Below are 18673 nucleotides of genomic sequence, written 5' to 3'. Positions count from 1 at the left end.
CACACAAGTCTCTTGAGATCCAGGACGCTTCACTGTAGTCTGTGTGATCTAACCCCTCACCATTGAGAAATAGTTAATTAACTTCAACATCCCCCTACCACCACCCTCGTGAGATGTGCTATTATCCCAAATCTTTGGTGGAGCCAAAGGGAATCGATAAATTAAGTCCTATGCTCCAGTGCGAAGTTCTGGAGCTAAAAGCAGAATAAGACCAAACTCTACCCTCAGCCTGTCTTTTGGTCTTCCTTGCCCTGTTAGAAGGGGTTGTGACTGATGTATTTCATGTCAGGGCTTTTTGCTTGTTTGTTTCTTCTCCCCCCCACCCCCATGCTGAGGATTTGAACCTGAGTCTTTTAGTTTGCCAAGCCCTTAACTCTTTCAGGCAAACACCTCCTTGGGCATGGTGTGTGTGTGTGTGTGTGTGTGTGTGTGTGTGTGTAGAAGATGAGAGAGAAGGAGGTAACACTCAAGAATTCATAAAGTGTTTGTTAAAAAAAAAATCTAGCCATGTGTGGTGTCTCATGCCTGTAATCCCAGAGACTCTGGAGTCTGAAGTAGGAGGATGGCAAGTTCAAGGCCAGCCTTGGAAATTTAGCAATGCCCTAAGCAACTTAGCAAGATTCTAAGCAACCTAGCAAGGCCTTGAGCAACTTAGGGAGACCCTGTATTAAAATAAAAAATAAAAAGGGCTGGAGATGTGGCTCAATGATTAAGCACTCCTGGGTTGACCTAGTACCACCACCACCAGATGTAGATATAAAATTCTGAAGCCCACCAGGCCTGGTGGAGTTTTCCTGTAATCCCAGTGATTCAGGAGGCTGAGTCAGTAGGATCACAAGTTAAAGGCCAACCTCAATAACTTAGTGAAGCCCTAAGTAAACTTAGTGAGACCCTGTCTCAAAATAAAGAATGAGAAGGGCTGGAGATGTAACCCAGTGGTAAAGTGCTTCTGGGTTCAATCCCCAGTACTCCCACTCCCCCCCCCCCAACACACCAAATTTTTTTGAAGCTCATTTTAAATATGTCACTCTTTTCCTCTCAGTGCTTGGATTCTAGAGCTAACCTTTTTTATTTCCATTTCCATTGCCAGTGACTCCCAAGCCTGGTCTGTGGACAGAAGTTGAACCGCCCATAGTGTTCCTATTCTTTCTCTGCCTTCCAGATGTCCATACATTTTCATGCTTTCTTCAGACATCTGAAGAGGGATTTCTTCTAAATTTCTTTTTTCCCCCATGACTTTCTTCTATCAGCCCTTGGAATTTTGTTGTGTGTACCAATCACAACGCAACCAGAACCCTGCAGGAGATGATGTGGATGTTGTAGCATCAAGCACAGCCTGTTAATCAGCTGGTTATTCCTGGTAAAGAGATGTGAAGAGTTGAGCTTTTTCAACATTTTGTAGGTTTAAAATGTTTTAAAATAAAAATTGGGAGGATAGGAGAATGCAAACTTATAGACAAGACAAAATTGGTGTTTAAAACTGAATTCTGCAATTTACCAGCTGTAAGACTTGGGGAAGCTACCTAACCTCTCAGCATGGTTTCTGCCTGTGTAAAATGTGAGTATTAAAATATTTCCCTTGCAAATTTCTTTGCGAATGAAATGAGAAAATATATAAAGTGATTAAAAATGACTGATTAGATGCCTGGCAACTAGAAAGGAGGCAGTTATCTTATTTTCCAAATACCTTAAATCTGCTGCAGTGAATATGTGTATTCCCCTTATCACCTCAAGCACTCAAGCTTCCAAACATCTCTAGCCAAATGCGAATATCTGGCAGGTTTTTATTAAAGCCCCTTGATAACATTGATGTCCTGCCTCAAGCTTCATTTCAGCCAAACTGCTCTCCCAGAAGTATTCCTTCCTATCGTTTTGCAAAGCTGTCAGCTTCATGGCCAAACTGCAGTCCCATCAGAGGCCAACTCATTTACCTGCCCCTTCTTACCTCCTTCCTTAAAACTGCACCCATAATCCTGCCAAACTGCCCCCTAAACATGAACTGAGCTCTGTTTATCTGAGAACCATTCAACCTCAAACCATCATTTATACACCAGAAGTGCACCTAGAAGTTTATAACATTGCACTGTTTCCACTAGGTTGCCACTTTCTCTGTGTGATATCAAATAGCCAGATTGCTTTGCGGCCCTTCTTCCTGTTAACTCTCAAAACTGACAGCACATGTTAAAATTTCCTCTTTCCATGCCTACTATTCCTACTACCCTTCTCCAGACTCTCATTCTCCATTATGTCTCTCATTTACTCCCTTATGATCATTCTAAACATTTCATATTTCTGAACATGTCCTGCCCCTTCAAGCTGATTAGCTTTTCATATTGCTATTCCTTCTGTATGGAATGCTCTTTACTGTTTTCAGCTAGTAGACTCTTTGGTCCTCTGAGCTCCAGCCCAATGTTACCTGTCTAGGATTCTTTTCCTACCCTACCTTTCAGGTTATTTATTTCTTCCCTGTGCTCCCACCGTGGGTGGCACATACTTCTCCCTCCCTCTGCTCTGACCTCCTAGAGGAAAAGGAATTAACTGTCTTATTCATCTTCATACCCTTTGAACCCAACCAAATGCTTGGCTTGTGGAAGTTCCTTACAGATATTTGCCAAAGGAATGAATGAAAGAATGTGCATTCATCTTCGGGTCATCTTTTATGTATAATAATGACTCTTCAGGGCTCTCTTTGGAGCCCAGAACTGGGAATTGGAAAACTGTTAGGATTCTCCATTTATGAACCATGATAGGCCTGCTGAAATTGTGTTTATATTTATTTTTATGCCTTCTCCTCCAGCCTGACATTTCTAGAGTGCTACCAGGGGTACAATCTTATTTCTTGACATGTTACCTTATTGAGGATGGGAATTAGACTTTCCAATGGGACAATGTAGGAAATGGCCCAACACTTTACCAATAATTGCCATCATGTGTCTATCCAGGAGCACAATCCTTTATTTCCCCTTCTGGCTTAGTACACCAGAAAATATAATAGATGCATAGTCATCAACCTGACAGGGCTATTGACCGTAAAGATTACATCCATCATCTGATGTTCACTCACCTTGCCTCTGGAAAAAAGCACCCGCAGAGCACTCAGCAAACATGCTACCTGGCTTAACTTCAGCTCAATGTGTGCTTCAATTTCCTGCAGCTACGTGACTGTCACACATGCCTGGCCTAGGGAGCTGTTTGCATGGAAATGCATCTGCTACTAAGAAGCATTATGGATTTGTCCAGAAAATAGATGTGTTTGAATCTAAACTGCCGTGACTTAGAAGACCAACTGGTGGAAATTAAGAGCATCAGTTCTAAACCTGACTTGAATGAAATCTGTCTTATCTGACATTGGCAGTAATGTAATATTTTTCCTTAGCTTCCCCACTTATAAAATAGAGACAACAATAAGGCCTCCTGATAAATTGTTGTGGGTATTTAACAAGATAATATTTTATTTTATTAGTAGTAGTAGTAGTAATAGTAGTACCAGGGCACTACTTAACCACCGAGCCAACTTTTTTATATTTTATGAGCGACAGGGTCTTGCTGAATTGCTTAGAGCCTTGCTGAGTTGCTGAGGCTGGTTTTGAACTCATAATCCTCCTACCTCAGCCTCCTGAGTTTCTGGAATTACAGGTGTGCACCGTGCCCAGCAGATGATATTTTTAAAAGTGCTTAGCACAAACCGAAGAAAAATAGAGACTCAGTAGATGAAAGCTGGTAATTATTATTGTTACTTGTCACTTTGACATTTTTGCAAATATGAAATGCCATACTGACCAGCTGCTCAGGATCCTAAGCTGGCCTCTGAAATTAGATGTCAGGAAGGGCAAGGGTTTATCTAGACAAATCTTTCTCTTCAGTCATTATGCTCTCTGACATTCTGTCTGATCCACTGTGTAACACCTAAACCTCACAAGTCATTGATTAATATCTCTTTGGGTTTTTGTGATTTGCTAAGACCATGAATTCACTTCTGAAAGTATCAAAACTAAAATGGGCCTCAGAGATCATCTCATCCAACCCACTTATTTTACAGACTGCTGAGATACTGAGACTTGAGTCTCCAGACTGACAGCTCTCCTTTTTCCAATACACCTTGCCACCTACCCTGAAGTTGTGCTCTTAGAGGCTCAAGCCATGCTTTTCCCTGGTAGTGGAATAGCAGAGGGCAATTTATTCTTTTCTGAAAGCAAATATTTCCTTCCCTTCGTGAGTAGCCAGTACTTCTAGGTAACATGAAATGGCCCCATATACAGCTCTTCATAGGGACAGTCTGATGCCCTGAAGAACTGGTGCAGGATACAAACTGTGGGATCCATACAAATGACATCACCAAGGGATCAGATACCCCAGCAGCAATCACTGATAAGCCCTTATTATTTCCCTTACAAACTGACAAATGCACCCCTTCTTATACTTTGAGGAGCACTTGGTTTTAGAGAGAAGTGAGATTGGACTTTATTGTTTTGCTATAGTTTTCACTTCATGGATGAAGAAACTGAGACTCACAGAGGTTAGGGAATAGGCCCTGGCTCATTCAATTGTCAGAGTCTCAATTTCAATCCTGTTCTCTTTAACTTCAGTGAAGTGGCTAGGGTTAGATCTATAAAATGGAAACTTAAGCACTGAATGAATATAGTTGCTATAAGGATTAGGTGAAGGTAAAAGTGACACAAGAGTCCCATAAGGGAAGAAACCATCTTATTCATGTTTGCATCCCCAGTGCCTGACACATTGTTGGTGATCAATATATTTTTAAAAATAAATCTATGAATGTATAAATTAATAAATGGATGGATGAATAAAGAAATGAGCCACCTAGCACAGGTGCCTGGAACACAAGAGGTGTTAGATAAATATTTCCTTTCCCCTCCCTCACTCTGGAAGGTTAAGGCCGTATTTGCAGTCTCTATGCCTGGCACTTGGTAGGCCTTAATGAGTGTGGGTTGGTGGAATGACTTACTCTCAGGAGCTCTGAGCCCTTGAGGCTGTGAGGAAATGCTTGTCTTCTTAGCCACAAGCAGATGCTGGTGTGTTGAATTCCAGGGAATGGTACATTCTCTTGGCCAGGGCTTTCCTCCTCTGCAAGGTAAGGGCCACCCATCTTCCAGGCTGACCTGATCCAGATGTTACTGAGTGTCAGGCCAGCTTCAAATACCAGCAGAAAGAAGTTGCAAATCTTTCCAGCTATCGAGCAGAAGATGTGCTCTGCCTGGCCAGACTCAACTGCATTCATTCCATTTCTCCACCCCACCTCTCTTTCTCTGTCTTCTCAGGGCTTCTAATCTTAGCCCCTTGTCTCTGGAGAGTTAGTAAAATGAGTTTCTTGAAGAATGCCTGGGATATAGCAGTTGCTCAATAAATACTGGTGGAATGAATAAATGAAAACAAGACTTAAGGAAGAGACAGGCTGACTGATGTGGTCTATTTATTGGCACAGGGTCCTACAGGGCCAACACCATACCCTCCCCACCCTCTTCCCTGTAAAAATAAACTCTGTCCTTCCCTCTCCCTGTTCTGTCTTGCTTTCCTGTTTTGTCCAGGGAGAATCAGTCACCCTATAAAACTTGCTCCCTAAAACACAGGAATTGGCACTGCTACACATGAACACTTCCCCTCTCAGCCGGGAAAATGAGGCAGCAGGGAGGCTTCTAAAGGCCCTCGGCTTCCACTAAGAAGAGAGCATAGTAGATCTCTCGGTGAGGGTGGGCAGCAGTACAGGGAGCAGCAGCACAAGGAGCACGGGGTGGGGGTGGCCTCTGAGGGCAGATTGGAAGGGAGCTGAGCCCACTTCCATCTGGGCACTGAGTAAGCCTGGAGAGAAGCCTGGGAGGCACAGCCGCAGGCCCTGTGGATCACAATAGGGCAAACACAGCAGGCCCCATAGCCCCCAAGCTGAATAAGCTTGGAGCCAAAGACTCATATCTATGGGAACTGGATTCTCTGCCTAGACCTCCTCAAGGCAGGGTGACACAGAAGAATGTCACAGTGAATGGTGGGGGCTCTGCTGGAGGAAAGGGCACCCCCAAAGCAGAGGCACGATGTGGTGGTCAAGGGGGGACTAGACTTATGTCACCTGTGGGGTGGAGGGGCTGGACCCAGCCCAGCTTGCATTTGCTTTCTCCTAACCTGGGAGCCCCAGGCCTTGGCAATGGCCAGCCATCTTTTTCCCCAACCCAGGTCTACCACACCTCACACAGCTGCCCTGGGTTCATGGAGGAACCGACAGGGCAGCCGAAGTGCCGCAGGAAGTCACGGGAGTTGGAGAGAGTGCCCAGCACGCGGAAGCGGGCAGGGCTATGGGGGTCGGTCACCAGCCCCTCGTGAGAGCTCTCTGGTGTGCGGACTGAGCACCACACCTGCGGGCCAGGACAGACACGGGGACATATGGTGTCTAGTTTGGGGCTAGGCCATATCCTTGGCCACAGCAGAACCATCTCAGGGCAAAACCATCATTGCCCCAGTCCCTTAGTTCAGGAGGACTCAGGAACACTGCCGGGGTCTCCATCAACATCTCAATTCCAAGGGAGGGGAATGTACCCCCACTCCTCCCCCAATTCCTTGAAGCTCTTCTAAAGCTGCCCTGGACATTGGGTTGCCCAGTGTGGACACGGCCCAGTGGAATTGGGGAAACAAAGCCCCTCAAGGCTGGCCACTGTGATGCAAAGTACCTGGGGGAGGCCCCACCTGAATCCTCCCACTGCTACTTACTTTATTCCTGGATAGCCCTGAACAAGCTACTTTGTATCCCCAGATTTCAATCTTCTTCTTCATACCTACCCCACAGGAACATCAAGAGGATGGATGCCTACTCCCATCTCTTACCCCCTCAAGCAAGGCAGCCCTGCTCTTAAGATCTGCAAAATCCTATCCAAGACTTTCCCTCCTCAGGTTGTTTTTGTAGGCTCTGGGCATAAGGCCTTCCCAACCCACCTCCCAAAGCTCAACTTCGGCCCTATTTGTCAGTCCCTTTTCTGCATGCCCCCCATTTCTTCTAATGACATTCTCTGCAGGAGATCAAGAGAGGGGCAACCCCAGGTCTCCCGGGGGGCAGTACCTGGGCAAATCCCACAAAGAAGAGCTGGTGATTGGTGAGCCCCACGGCTGGCAGCTGCTGCTCCTCCCCATGCTTCCTGAGCCATGCTTTGTAAGCCTGGGGGAAAGAGTGGGCAGCAAGTCCACCTGGGCCTGCTGCTTCCTTCAGCACCCTTCCACCTAGGCCCACAGGCCTCGGCCACGGGAGGCCCACCAGGCTACTCACATTGTAGGCAGCCTTAAGCCCCCCATTGTCAGCGATGTTCTCCCCCAGTGTCTGGCGGCCATTGAGCCTCTCCCCATTGACTTGGTACTGGTTATACTGTTCCTCCATGCAGGCCGTGTGATTGCGGAAGGCTGCCAGTGACTCATTCTGCCACCAGGGTCGCAGATTCCCTTCCTTGTCATACTCACGACCTGAGGAGAACTCACCTTTGCACCCCACAGGATGATAGCTCACCCCTTGAGAACAGAAACACCCCTGCCATCCCTGATCCACAGATTCCAGGGCCCCTAGGACCTGCCCCCCAAATTCCAAGGTCTTTCAGGAGCCACTAGGAATTCTATGGGACAATTCCCCAGGTCCCTACCTTGGTCATCAAAAGCATGTGTCAACTCATGACCCATGACGACGCCAATACCTCCAAAGTTCAGGGCCCTGGTAGATGAGGAATGCTGAGTGAGGACATTATAGGGGACTTGTGAATCCCCTTCTCTAGTTCTGCTCCAAGCTCACATGCAGGCCCAGGTCCCAGCACCCAGCCCCTTCTGCTTCAGATATACTTGGGGTGGTTGCGGGCATAGAAGGGGGCCTGCAGGATGCCAGCAGGGAAGACAATTTCATTCTTGGTTGGAAGGTAATAAGCATTCACCGTCTGAGGGGTCATACTCCACCTAGAGGGGAAAGGGAGAGGCTGAGGCTCTCTACTCTCAAAATGCCCACCCCCAAGTCCAGCAGCCCTGCCCTACTTTCCGCAAGAGCCATGTGCCACCCCTTGTTTCCCACCTCCCCTGATGTCCCCAGTGTCTGTGGCCTCCCATTCTCACTGGTCTCGGCTGGGAGGCTTGCGGAGCTGGTCAGCCATCACCTTAGCAGAGAAGTTGTACAAATTCAACATGTTTTGGAAGAAAGAATCTTCAGAGACTTCATACTATTGGCATGGCGGGAGGTGGAAAGGGAGAACATAAAGAAGATAAGAGTCCCAGATTGACTACTCATTAGCCTGTCTCCAAGCTTCAGTTTCCTCAACTGTAAAATGGGAGTAAAAGATTGGGGATATAGTTCAGTGGTAGAGTACTAGTTTAGTATGCATAAGGCTCCGGGTTCCATAAAAAAAAAGGAGTAAAATACCTGGTAAATAATTGCCAATATATAAAAAACAACTTATTGCCAGGCATCATGGCATATGCAACTTGGGAGGCTGAGACAGGTAGACTGGAAGTTCAAGACTAGCTTCAGCTATTTAAGGAGAATCTGGCTCAAAATAAAAAAATTAAAAGAATTGGGGATGGACTTGTGCTGCTGGTGCTGTTATGTTTTTTACATACTTCCTAATTTTGTTCTCACAACAACCCTGTGAAGTATTAGTAGGACCCTCATTTTGCAAATGAAGACACTAAGGACCACAAAGGTCTTGTCCAAGGTTATATAGTTAGTTATGGGTAGAAACATGATTCGACTCAGTCTTGATCCAAATCCCTACTCACTCACTAATATTTACTATCATCTGGCCTGCAGCCTGGCACAGAGCCTACACTTAAGCAATGTGGGTTGCCTGTATCCTTTGAAAGAAACCAACAAGCACCTCCTTTCCTTCCAGTGCTTGAGTCCCAGTTACTGAGGCTGCGGGTCAGTACTCTGAGCACGGGTACTCACCCCATCATAAACATCATCCAGCTCTTTGGGCTCCAGGATAAAGTCCGGGAAACCAATCATATCATAGATGGCGTCTGCCTGAAGAGAACAGGTTAAAGGGTTCCCTTCCCAGGTCCCAGTAAAATTGTATCCTCCATTCCTTCCTCAAGATGGCGCTCCAACTCTAGACATTACTCACTTTCTCCTTGGCTGCCTGACGGGTCTTCTCATCCATCCAAACCAGCTGTCCCAGAGCCTCCTCAAAAGCAGAACGAATTTCACTGATCATCCCCTCTGCCTGGGAAACAGAGACACAAGTTAGTCTCCCATCCACACTTAATGTATCCCTGCTCACCTATTTGCCCTACAGCCCCAACCCCATCCCCAGGTGAGCCATGGGAATGTTCACCTAAAGTTTAGCATCTGGGAAGGATGAGAAGGAAGGATCATTTATGAAGGTACTGGCATTAAGGATGGCTTTCTTTTTCTAATTAATTCAAAAATTTTTAAATGTTAACAAGCCAATTAAATAAATTAATAATATAATTTAATCTAGCACATTGTTTTTATCAGATTCTGAAAGAAAGGAATTAATGGAAACTCTGGGAAGTTGAGAAGAGTTGAAAAGAAAACACAGTGTTTATAATCCAATCACTCTGAGATAACTTCTTTTAACATTTTGATGTGTATTTCTAGTGTTTTCCTCTGTCCAGATATAAATATAAAATATGGAGTATGTTGTATGACATATGTTTTTTGCAGCTTATTTTTTCACTTAAAAGTACATCTTGAATTTAAAGTTGCATCATAATCTAATCTGTTCTAACCAATTTATTTTTCCTATGGTTGGTCATTTAAGCTGTTTTCATTCCCTCTATTATAAACAACACTGTCATAAACATCCTCGTGGATAATACTTTAAGCACACCCATTAATTCTACCTAACAAGAAAATATTACCTTTTTCTAATTATATAGATAATATAAACTCATTATAAATTTTTTTGAAAATAAAGAAACCCTTAAAGAACAACAATAAAAAAAATCTTTATGTTTCCTCTGTCCAAAGTAACCACTATTCATTTAAGAACTTCCTTCCAGTTTTTTAATATATACTCATATAATGGTGAATTTTAAGGTAGGGTCAAGAAGCCTGAAGACTCACAATTTCCTTGCTTTGTCGGTCAAATGTGGCCTTCACAAAGAGGGATCCCAAAGCAAAGCCAAGGGCATCATCCGTGTTGGAGATGCAGGTCTGCCATCGTGGTGTGCAGGACTGTAAATGAACAAGAGGGCCTTTCTGTCTCTGAAGCTAGCCCTTCTCAGCTCTGGACAACAAAGGCCTGGATTTTGGGTGCCATTTCTCCCCCAGACTCCAAGGGATATAAAGGCAATATCTCAAATTGTGCCAACACCAGGAATGAAGCTTCAGTAGGAACACATGGCTACCCACTCTGTTCTCGGCACTATTGTCTCTTGCCTGAAGATTGCAGTTGTCTCCTGACTAGACACTGGTTTCATTCTCATCCCCCTCCCCCATCATTCTCCTCCATCATCCATTTGGACATCAGAAAGATCATCTAATATATAACAACTCTAGTGCTGATCTCCTGCAGTTACTCCCGTGGTCTTCCATGAAAGAATCAAGGCAAAACATCTTAACACAAGAGCCAGGTCCCTTCATGGATGCCCCATGCACACCTCACCAAGCTCATCCTCTCTATTGTCTAGTTCTCAAGCTCCTATCAGAACCAAACTCTTCCTTTCCTCTGGGGATTTTCACATGCTATTCCTTCTGGCTCGAATGCCCTTCTTCCCTAATTTCTTGGTGAACCCTTTCTTCTCAGGGAAACCTTTCCTTATGCCTCTCCCTTTGTTCCCACCTCTATCCTATATCACAAAGAAAGTCTTTCACTCAGTGTGAGCTCTTATCCCCCCCCAAATACATGTATTTGTTTATAAGTCCAACCCCCACCCACAAAAGGGAATTGTAAAATGAAGGGACAGCATTTATTTGCCTTCCCCATCCATCATCAAAGTTACAATGTCTGTACATATCATGTACTTAGGACATTAACTCAATTAATCCTCATAACAACCCTGAAAGTTATTCCTGCTTTACAGACTAGGAGATAGAGAATCAAGGAAGCTGGGTGACATGCCCAAAGTACCACAGGCTAAAAAATGGAGGAGTTGGAATTAGAACCCAGGTCAGCTTGATTCTAAATTTTGTGCTCCACACTCTACACCATGAGGCAACTGGTGCCTGATGCACTGTGAGTGTGCAGCATCAGCTGGGATGGGTCAGAAGGTGGGGGCAGAGTCAGAGAGCCCACCTTCTTGGTGCCATAGAGGGTCTCCAGCAGCTTTTCTTGTGCAGACTCAAAGCGCCGATCTAGGCTCGAGGTCGTCTTTTGCACCAGGTTCCAGATCAGGTAATTGTTCAGGACACTGGCATTCATACCAGGAAATAAGGGGAAGTGGAGTACCTTTTTCCTTTCCCACCAGCCAATCCCCAAGAACATGCAGGCAGCAGGAGTCCTGAGAAGCACATGTTGAAGCTGTCCTAGAGTCCCTCTCTCACCCTGAGACCACATACCTGCCTGCAGAGGTCAGCTCCAAGCTGACTTGGGAATGGAGGTCACAAATGGGCAACCTGAAACCCTGGTCTGGAGGAAGAACCTACAGACATTCTCATGACTGGAATGACCCAGGTCCTTACTCATCAAATGCTGCTTTGTGTGGTTGTATGCATCCACTGGGTCTAGTCCCTACTATCTCCACAGAGCCCCGAGTCCCACCCCCTGCACCTTGGGCTCCCTCCCACCTTGGTTCGGTGCGGTTGATGAGTTCTGACACCTGCTGCAAATAATCCGTCCCATACACCACCACAGGCTCAGAGTCACCCAACTCCAATGGTGACAGCAAGAAAGACAGGAACTCAAGCCAGTCCATGGAGGGCGCCAGAGCCTGAGAGCAAAAAAATTCTCAGGCTTGGTTGACTGCCTGCTGATGCTTCCAGTGGACCCCTCCCCCACTGATACATTGTAGCCTGGGAGGCCTTCCCATTGCCATGGCAACAGCTACTGGCTGCTTAGTGACTTCCTCCCTCCCTTTTCCAGGCCTGAGAACCACTCAGTCTGGGAGCTCAACCACTTACTATACAAGGAAATGTGTGATATTCAGCTGGAGCACAGATAGTCAAATATTTTCATAACTGTTGATACAATACCACTCCCCTGACACCTCCCACACACCTGGCCTCTACTCCAGAACCTCCCCTTTCCTAGCCTTCCCATAATTCACCACCAAAAGGACTGCTGCCTGACACAGAAGGAGCCTATGGGAGACACTTCCATATCCATTCTGATTGTTGTGTGAACATCTCATCCAAGTTGTTATAAATTTTTAACACAATCTCTCCATTCATTCACAAGAAAGAGACAAATGGATGATCCTGTGAGAGGTGGCTTAAAATGGTCACCATTTGTCTTTGCAGGATAGGAACAGTGCAGCTGGGAAGCTCAGAAAAGAGAGGAAATGAAGAAAGGACCAGATGCCTCAAGGAAAATGGCATGAAGGAAAGCTAGGTGCTCTGTACCAGGGACCGGCCCATCCCAGATGTCTCTAGTCCTCTGCCTATCCCACCTGCAGCTCTGAGATGCTCATCTTGTGATAGATCTTCTCCTCATCCCGCCGCTGGTCCTGGGGTACTGTGATGTTGGCCAGTTGTGTCTCCAGCTCCAGCACCTGCCTCATTTGTTCCCGGGTGGAAGTTGGCTGTCCACCAAGTAGCATCCCCAGCTCCTCCATGTAGTCCAGGTAGGCTGTGAGCACCTGTGAAGCACCAAGACATCCTCAGAGTCAGCAAGCGCTGGCTCAGGCGGCAAGGATCTGTCCTGGCTCCACCTCTGCCCACTCTCTCTTCTGCTCAACTCATTCTTAGGGAAGCCATCCTGGCTGACCCTGTTTCATTTCCAACACAGCCCTGACCACTGTCTGCTCTATCTTGATTATTTATTTGTGCACTTGTCAACTACTTTCCCCAAGGAGAACTCTGTTCAAGTTTCAGCAGCTGTTTACCCCTGTATCCCAAAGGCCTCAAACAGGACCAACCAAACACAGAATTGGTGCTCTGCAAATATTTGTCCAGTGGATGGTCTGGACAAATCTGCTTTGCCTTCTCATTTCCTAAAGCTCTTCTAGTCGTCCTAGCCCATCAGTGGCTGTGGGTCTTCACTGAATAGCTGACTGGACCCTACTGAAAATCTGGCCCCCTGTAGCCTTCAAATTATTCCTCTCTTTCATCCTACCATGCCTCACACTTGCTGTTTTTTCCAATCCCCCCTGATCTCCAAGGGAGAGAAAAGCACAGAAAATAAATCCTTAGTGATTCTATATACACACATCAGACTGCTAGGGGCTTTGCATATAATATATATTCCCCCACGCTCCCACAGCAACTTCATAAAGTGAGTACTAACCCATTTTACACAGAGCAGAGGGAATAAGTTTGGTAAGGTGACATGACTTGATTCCTATCTCAAATTACTCCATAAAAGAATCAGAATGTGCCATGGCCTGAGCACTACATGGGTCCAGCACAAACTTATGTTGCTGGCATACAAGCTCTGTGAGAGTGGGGACTGTTTGCTTTGTTCACCACCATGGCACAGTGTCTGCCACATAGTAGATGCTCAAAATGTATTTGTTGAAGAAAGGGATGAAAATATACAAACAGAACTCAGTACTGTTTGGCACCAATCCCTGTGGCTTTCTTCCCAGAGACCACTCCCAGCCCTATCCTGGACTCCCTTAATGGACAAAGAAAGGCCATCTCCTTTTCTATTTTACTGAAAAGGTTTTCAATCCCTTAATATTCACAATGTCTGTACTACAAAATGTCTCTTTTTCTCACTCTCCTTTTTCTTGCTGCTGGTGCTAGAGGAAGAGAGAGGAGTGCCAAAACCCAATCATCCCGGATCCTAACTGGGATGGTCAGCTCAACCAAATTACAGCTCCAGCTCCTTACCTGTGGCTGAAGACTTACTTTGGAGACTTCCCTAAAGCCTTTATACTCCTACATTTTTTTTTTTACTCCATCTTAACCTTTTGTGCTGCACCCTCCTCTAGACCTTGGCAGGAAGCTTCTGCCCAAGGCAACCAGTGACACACTGAGAATCAAACCCAAGGCTTTCCCTCACTCCATCAGACATGCTGAATGATGTGGTTCACTCCTGCATTCTCCAAGTTCTCTCCTCACAACTTAGATGATGCTAAAAACACACATCTATTCACATCATTTATTTTGCAATAAATCCTAAACTTGACCAACAATATTCATACATAAAACTGGTCTATATCCCTGTCCAGAAGGACTTAGCCACTCTCCCCTCCCGGTCCCTCTCTCCTTGAGTATATCAACAGGCCATCTGCCTTCCTGCCTCAGAGCCTTCACCTAAGCTGCTCCCTCTACAGAACCTCTCTACTCACTGGGGTCCACCCTCACCCCAGCACTAGGCTGGTTCCTGGTCCTGCTCACACTGGGAACCATGCTTCTCCTCTATTTCAGTCCCAACAACTGGGAACAGGACACTGTGTAACCAGCTACTTCATGTCTTCTCTTCCATTCAGAGGGCCATGGTGATGTCCTGTTCACCAATGCTTAGAGGAGAATCTGGCCCAGGAATGCTCAGGAAATGTTTGTGAAGGACAGTGTGATAAAGGGCTCTCCAGGTCGTCCTTCCCCACAGCAGTCTCTTTTGCTGATGCTCCTTCTTCTCACTGCACTTAAAACACTAGGATTTCCTCCTTTCCCATGTCCAGTCTTTTCCTTTCTCTTACTTTCCCTAAATCTTTGTGTAGTTCTCAAAGAAGATGCCCCTCAAGCCTCACATTTCCTTCATACTGTCGTATCTCTGGGATTCCACTTGACTTTCACAGCTGCTACAGACCTCTCACAGACAAGGCATCCAGGCCCCTTGTACTCAGACATCTAAAAGGAGAGGCTCTCACCCACTGAGTGTCTACTACAGCAGGAGCAGAAGCTTGCACTCCCACACCCCACGCCCCACATGAGTTAGAGGCTCTGGTTCCCCTACTTACAGAAGAGAAAATAACCTTAGCAAGATCAACCTTCTTGCACTAAGCAGCAAAGACGAGATTAAAATCCAGGTCTGACTCCAAAATCTCTCTGATGACATCACATTGTCTCCTTTTCCCCAGTGTACCCAAAGCTGGTTTCTCCTGATTCCCTAAGGACCCCTCCATTTCACCATCACCATCCTAACATTCCCTCTGCACTCTCTCACTTGGGCCCTTACTGACTCACAGCCTGGAATTCAGAGCAGAGACTCTTACCTCCTCTCCAGGCTCCCTGTCTTGCATCTACTTTTCACACCCTAGCCAAATTGTTTTCCCAGAGAGTGCTCACTGCATCACTTCCTCCCTGCTCTGGAGCATACAATGGCTTTCTGGGGGCTATAGAATAACTCCTTAGTGAAACATTCACAATCCCCTCCATAACTAGTTCCTGACCACCTTTCCAACCTCTCTTCTACTTAGATCACCACACCTTACCAAACTAGACTCATTCCCATGATCTGAACACACCTTGTCTTTCCTTCTTCAACACTTTTGTTTAACTTGTTTTTCTCTACCCAGTATGCTTTCATATGCTTCTACATGTTCTACAGGGTCTGGCTCAAATATAGTCTCTTCAGGAAACCTCTGGACACCCAAGTCTCTCCTGAGTCCCAGAGATCCTCTTTTGAGCCCTTTTCTTAGCTATCTAGGTACACCAACAGTGCAAATTTCCAGTGATAATGGCTCTGCAACTTACATCTCAGAATTCCCCCACTGTACCTGGCACACAGTATGTGCTTATAAAATGTTTTCCTGGAGCTGAGGGTATAGCTCCATGGTATAGCCCTGTCTAGCACTCACAGACCCTTGGTTTGATTCCTAGAATCACAAAGAAAAGAAAGGAAAAGAAAAGCAATGCTTTTCTGGAAAAACAAAATGAAGGAAGGAAGAAAAGGAAGGAAGGGCAGTCAGCTCACTAGGTGACAGAATGGGCTCACCTTCCCCACTCTGACCCTGGACAAACAGAAAAGTATTCAGGGATCAGTCCAGCTCAGCAAGGGGTGAGGATGGGGGTTCTGAGGATGTTCCTTACTTTCTCATTGGCGGTTCTGTTTAAGTAGTAATCTCGAGAGGGCAGAAAGAGCCCAGACTGGTCCACCTGCAACAGCAAGGAAAGAAGGTGAGTCCCTATCACACCTGGAACCTGGACTCCTGTGCAGGGTACACCTGCCTGTCACCAGGTAGAGGAATCTGGGCTCAGCAAAGAGTCTCTCCCCACCCTTTCTCAGTCCAGCACCTGGATGACATTGCTGTTGGAACTCTTGGAGTCGGCACTGATGTAGACGGTGAAGAACGGGGTGGCCCTGTAGGTCCCTGCTACTGCCTTTAGCACCTCCATGAAGTTGTCCTGGTCCCAGGGCCCCGTAATGTTCCAACCACCGATCTGAGTAGAGATCATAAGTGGAACCTCTAGCACAGGTACCCCAAAGCTTTCTTTGAGCACATTCTCTTCCAAGGCCCTCTTGCTCCCCCTGCCCACAGTCCATTCAATAGCCCTGCCTTGTCAATGAGGTCTCTTAGTGGCTGGGCTCCCAACTCCTCAATGCGCTCCACCTGTAGGCAGGACAGGTAGAAGCGCTGTGTCTTCCGCTCAGCTTCGCTGCTGGAGTTGAAGGTGGTGTTCTCTGAGGGGTGAAGACAGAGTCCAGGTGCCAATTAGGTTAACTGGTGAGGGGGAGTCCCTGGCCCTTGATTGTGTTTCTCCTTGCCCTACCAATGAGAGTCTTCCTAATGTGGACCTAATAAGACTGTCTGAAACAGCAAATGTGGGTGCCTTCCTCTCCCCTGTTCGTGGAGACCCTCAAAGATATCCAAACACTACAGGGTCCCTGGTGTCTACCACATCTTGAAAAAATGCAGGAAGGAGCCCTTTTATTATACTCAATGTTTTGCCTCCCTCTAACCTGTCTCCACCTCTCTGGAGCCCCCTACTTTCGGCACATTCTACCTCACAGAGCAATCTACTTCTTCACATGTGGACATCAATTGAGTATCTACTAAGTGCCAGGCCCTGGGCTGGACACCCCTAAAAATATACTTGGCACATCAATTCACTGACAGCTCCACTCACCAAGCAGGTGCTTCAGTATGGCCTGGTTCTGGTCCCAGAGGCTATTGAAGGTGTTCCAGCGAGAACGCCCATCTGGCAGAGGGTTCCTCCGAATCCAGCCCCCACAGGAGAACTGGTAAAAGTCTTCACAGGGACTCACCCCACGGTCTAGGGACTCCAAGATTTTTCCAGCCACTCGAATGCAGGCCTCTGTGAGGCAGGTACTGTGGGATGGGTCTGTGGCAGGAGACATAGTTTGAGAGTAGGAGACTTTCAGATAATCTGGGAGAGGCAAACTCTTTCCAAGGGCCATGATCATAGGAAGGATGGGAAGGCTGCCTCCAAACAGAGGAAATCTTAGAGGCCCTTCAGCCTTCAGATCCCTCACAACTATGAGGGCTGGTGACAGGTGTGGGCCCACGTACCTCTGTGGTACTGGACCCCCAGGACCACCAAGCAGCCCAGAAGCAGTGCAGCCAGCAGTAAAGAGACACCTGCCAAGATCAGCTCCAACTGGGTGTGCAAGCCTAAAAGTTGTCTTGTCCCCTTCCGGAATCCCACCTGGGGAACACAGGGGGACAGAGAGGGAATGAAAGGCAGGGCAGGGATCCAAGATTACAGAAGTACTCCCAGAGAGTGAAGTCACAAGCAATTCCGGAACCATGAAGCAAAAACACTAAGGGGTTGAACATTGGGCCCAGGGGCAATGAGGCAGGCCGAGTGGAGCACTGAGCCTGTTTTGTGCAACGTCATGGCTTAGAATCACCTCACCATAGTCCTAACGCAGAGGCCAGAGATGGAGCGGAGATGGGGGCAGGTGACCCTCCAGAACAGCCCAGAGCTCCTGGGTGTGCCAGGCGTCATGCCAGAGCTGGGGCCTGGTGAGAAAGGGGGAACCCCCTTGCCCACCTCCACGGCGTCTGGGGAGGCCCCGCCCTCTACGGGGGTCTCCGGTGCGTCTTCATCCCGAAGAGTGGCCCGTTTGTACTCCACCATCTGCCAGACAGTCCGGGGGTGCCAACGAGGTCAGGCAGGCAGAGAGAGCTGATGCCCATGTCCCTGGCCCAGCACCCGTCGCCCAGCGTACCCCTTCCCTCCTGCAGTGAGGGCCCTTTCCCACCACCCGGGCTCTTGGGCCTGGGGTCCCCTTTGACACTGTCCCCCACCCCAACCCCCACACGAGGCCTCATCTCGGCCAGCCAGAGCCTCTTGCCCGACGCCGCCTGCTTCCTCGCGGCGGACCCCGCTGCCTCGTCCCTTCCTCCACCCGGGTCCTCTGCCTTGGAACCCCAGGCCCCCACTCACGTTGCCGCCGCTGCCCAGCTCCTGAAGCGCGACGTTCATGGTGAGTTGGGCCGGGCAGCGCTTTAGGGCTCGGGGCCTCTGACCCTCTCCCGGGCCGCGGCCCAGGACCCGCGCCTAGTCCCGCTACCGACCGCCATCACGGCCGCTGCCGCAGCCCCTCGCATAGTCGCGGCGGCCCCCGCCTGCCCGAGTCCCCCCTTCCCCGCGGCGCCGCGCCCGGGGGTGGGGAGCGAAGGGGAGGGGCGGAGCGCGCCAGCGGCTCCCAGCCAGCCACCCGGAGCC

The 18673-nt window shown here is 47.6% G+C and overlaps 1 protein-coding gene across 3 annotated transcripts; it reads right to left on the bottom strand.

Annotated features, from left to right (window-relative positions):
• Nucleotides 1–6185: 6185 nt before the first annotated feature.
• On the bottom strand, nt 6186–18430 carry Ece2 (endothelin converting enzyme 2). Of its 3 annotated transcripts, none has more exons than XM_027951543.3 (19): nt 18392–18430; nt 17858–18082; nt 17512–17647; nt 17108–17323; nt 16537–16661; nt 16274–16420; nt 16070–16135; nt 12541–12729; nt 11720–11862; nt 11229–11343; nt 10058–10168; nt 9093–9191; nt 8915–8992; nt 8086–8189; nt 7822–7932; nt 7629–7696; nt 7265–7455; nt 7061–7156; nt 6186–6362 (listed from the first exon to the last, which is right to left on the bottom strand). In XM_027951543.3, exons 1-19 carry the CDS (start codon nt 18428–18430, stop codon nt 6186–6188), a joined length of 2436 nt encoding a protein of 811 aa, XP_027807344.1. The 3 variants fall into 3 exon arrangements, with proteins under 3 accessions (XP_027807344.1, XP_027807346.1, XP_027807348.1); XM_027951545.3 differs by having other exon boundaries at nt 17996–18082; XM_027951547.2 differs by lacking the exon at nt 17858–18082.
• Between the last annotated feature and the right edge of the window lie 243 nt (nt 18431–18673).

This window comes from Marmota flaviventris, chromosome 8 (genome assembly GCF_047511675.1).
Source record: "Marmota flaviventris isolate mMarFla1 chromosome 8, mMarFla1.hap1, whole genome shotgun sequence".
NCBI lineage: Eukaryota > Metazoa > Chordata > Mammalia > Rodentia > Sciuridae > Marmota > Marmota flaviventris.
The sequence above is the reverse complement of the archived record's forward strand: the minus strand, read 5'-3'. Positions and strand labels throughout refer to the sequence as shown.

What these genes read in the sequence shown, in the direction of transcription:
- Ece2 (XM_027951543.3), bottom strand. Translation starts at nt 18,430, where the DNA reads ATGAACGTCGCGCTTCAGGAGCTGGGCAGCGGCGGCAAC. An exon ending in GCCTCTGCGTTAGGACTATG is followed by an intron (nt 17,648 to 17,857) that starts GTGAGGTGATTC and finishes TGTGTTCCCCAG; the next exon opens with GTGGGATTCCGGAAGGGGAC. An exon ending in CCCTCTATGGCACCAAGAAG is followed by an intron (nt 10,169 to 11,228) that starts GTGGGCTCTCTG and finishes GTTCATTTACAG; the next exon opens with TCCTGCACACCACGATGGCA.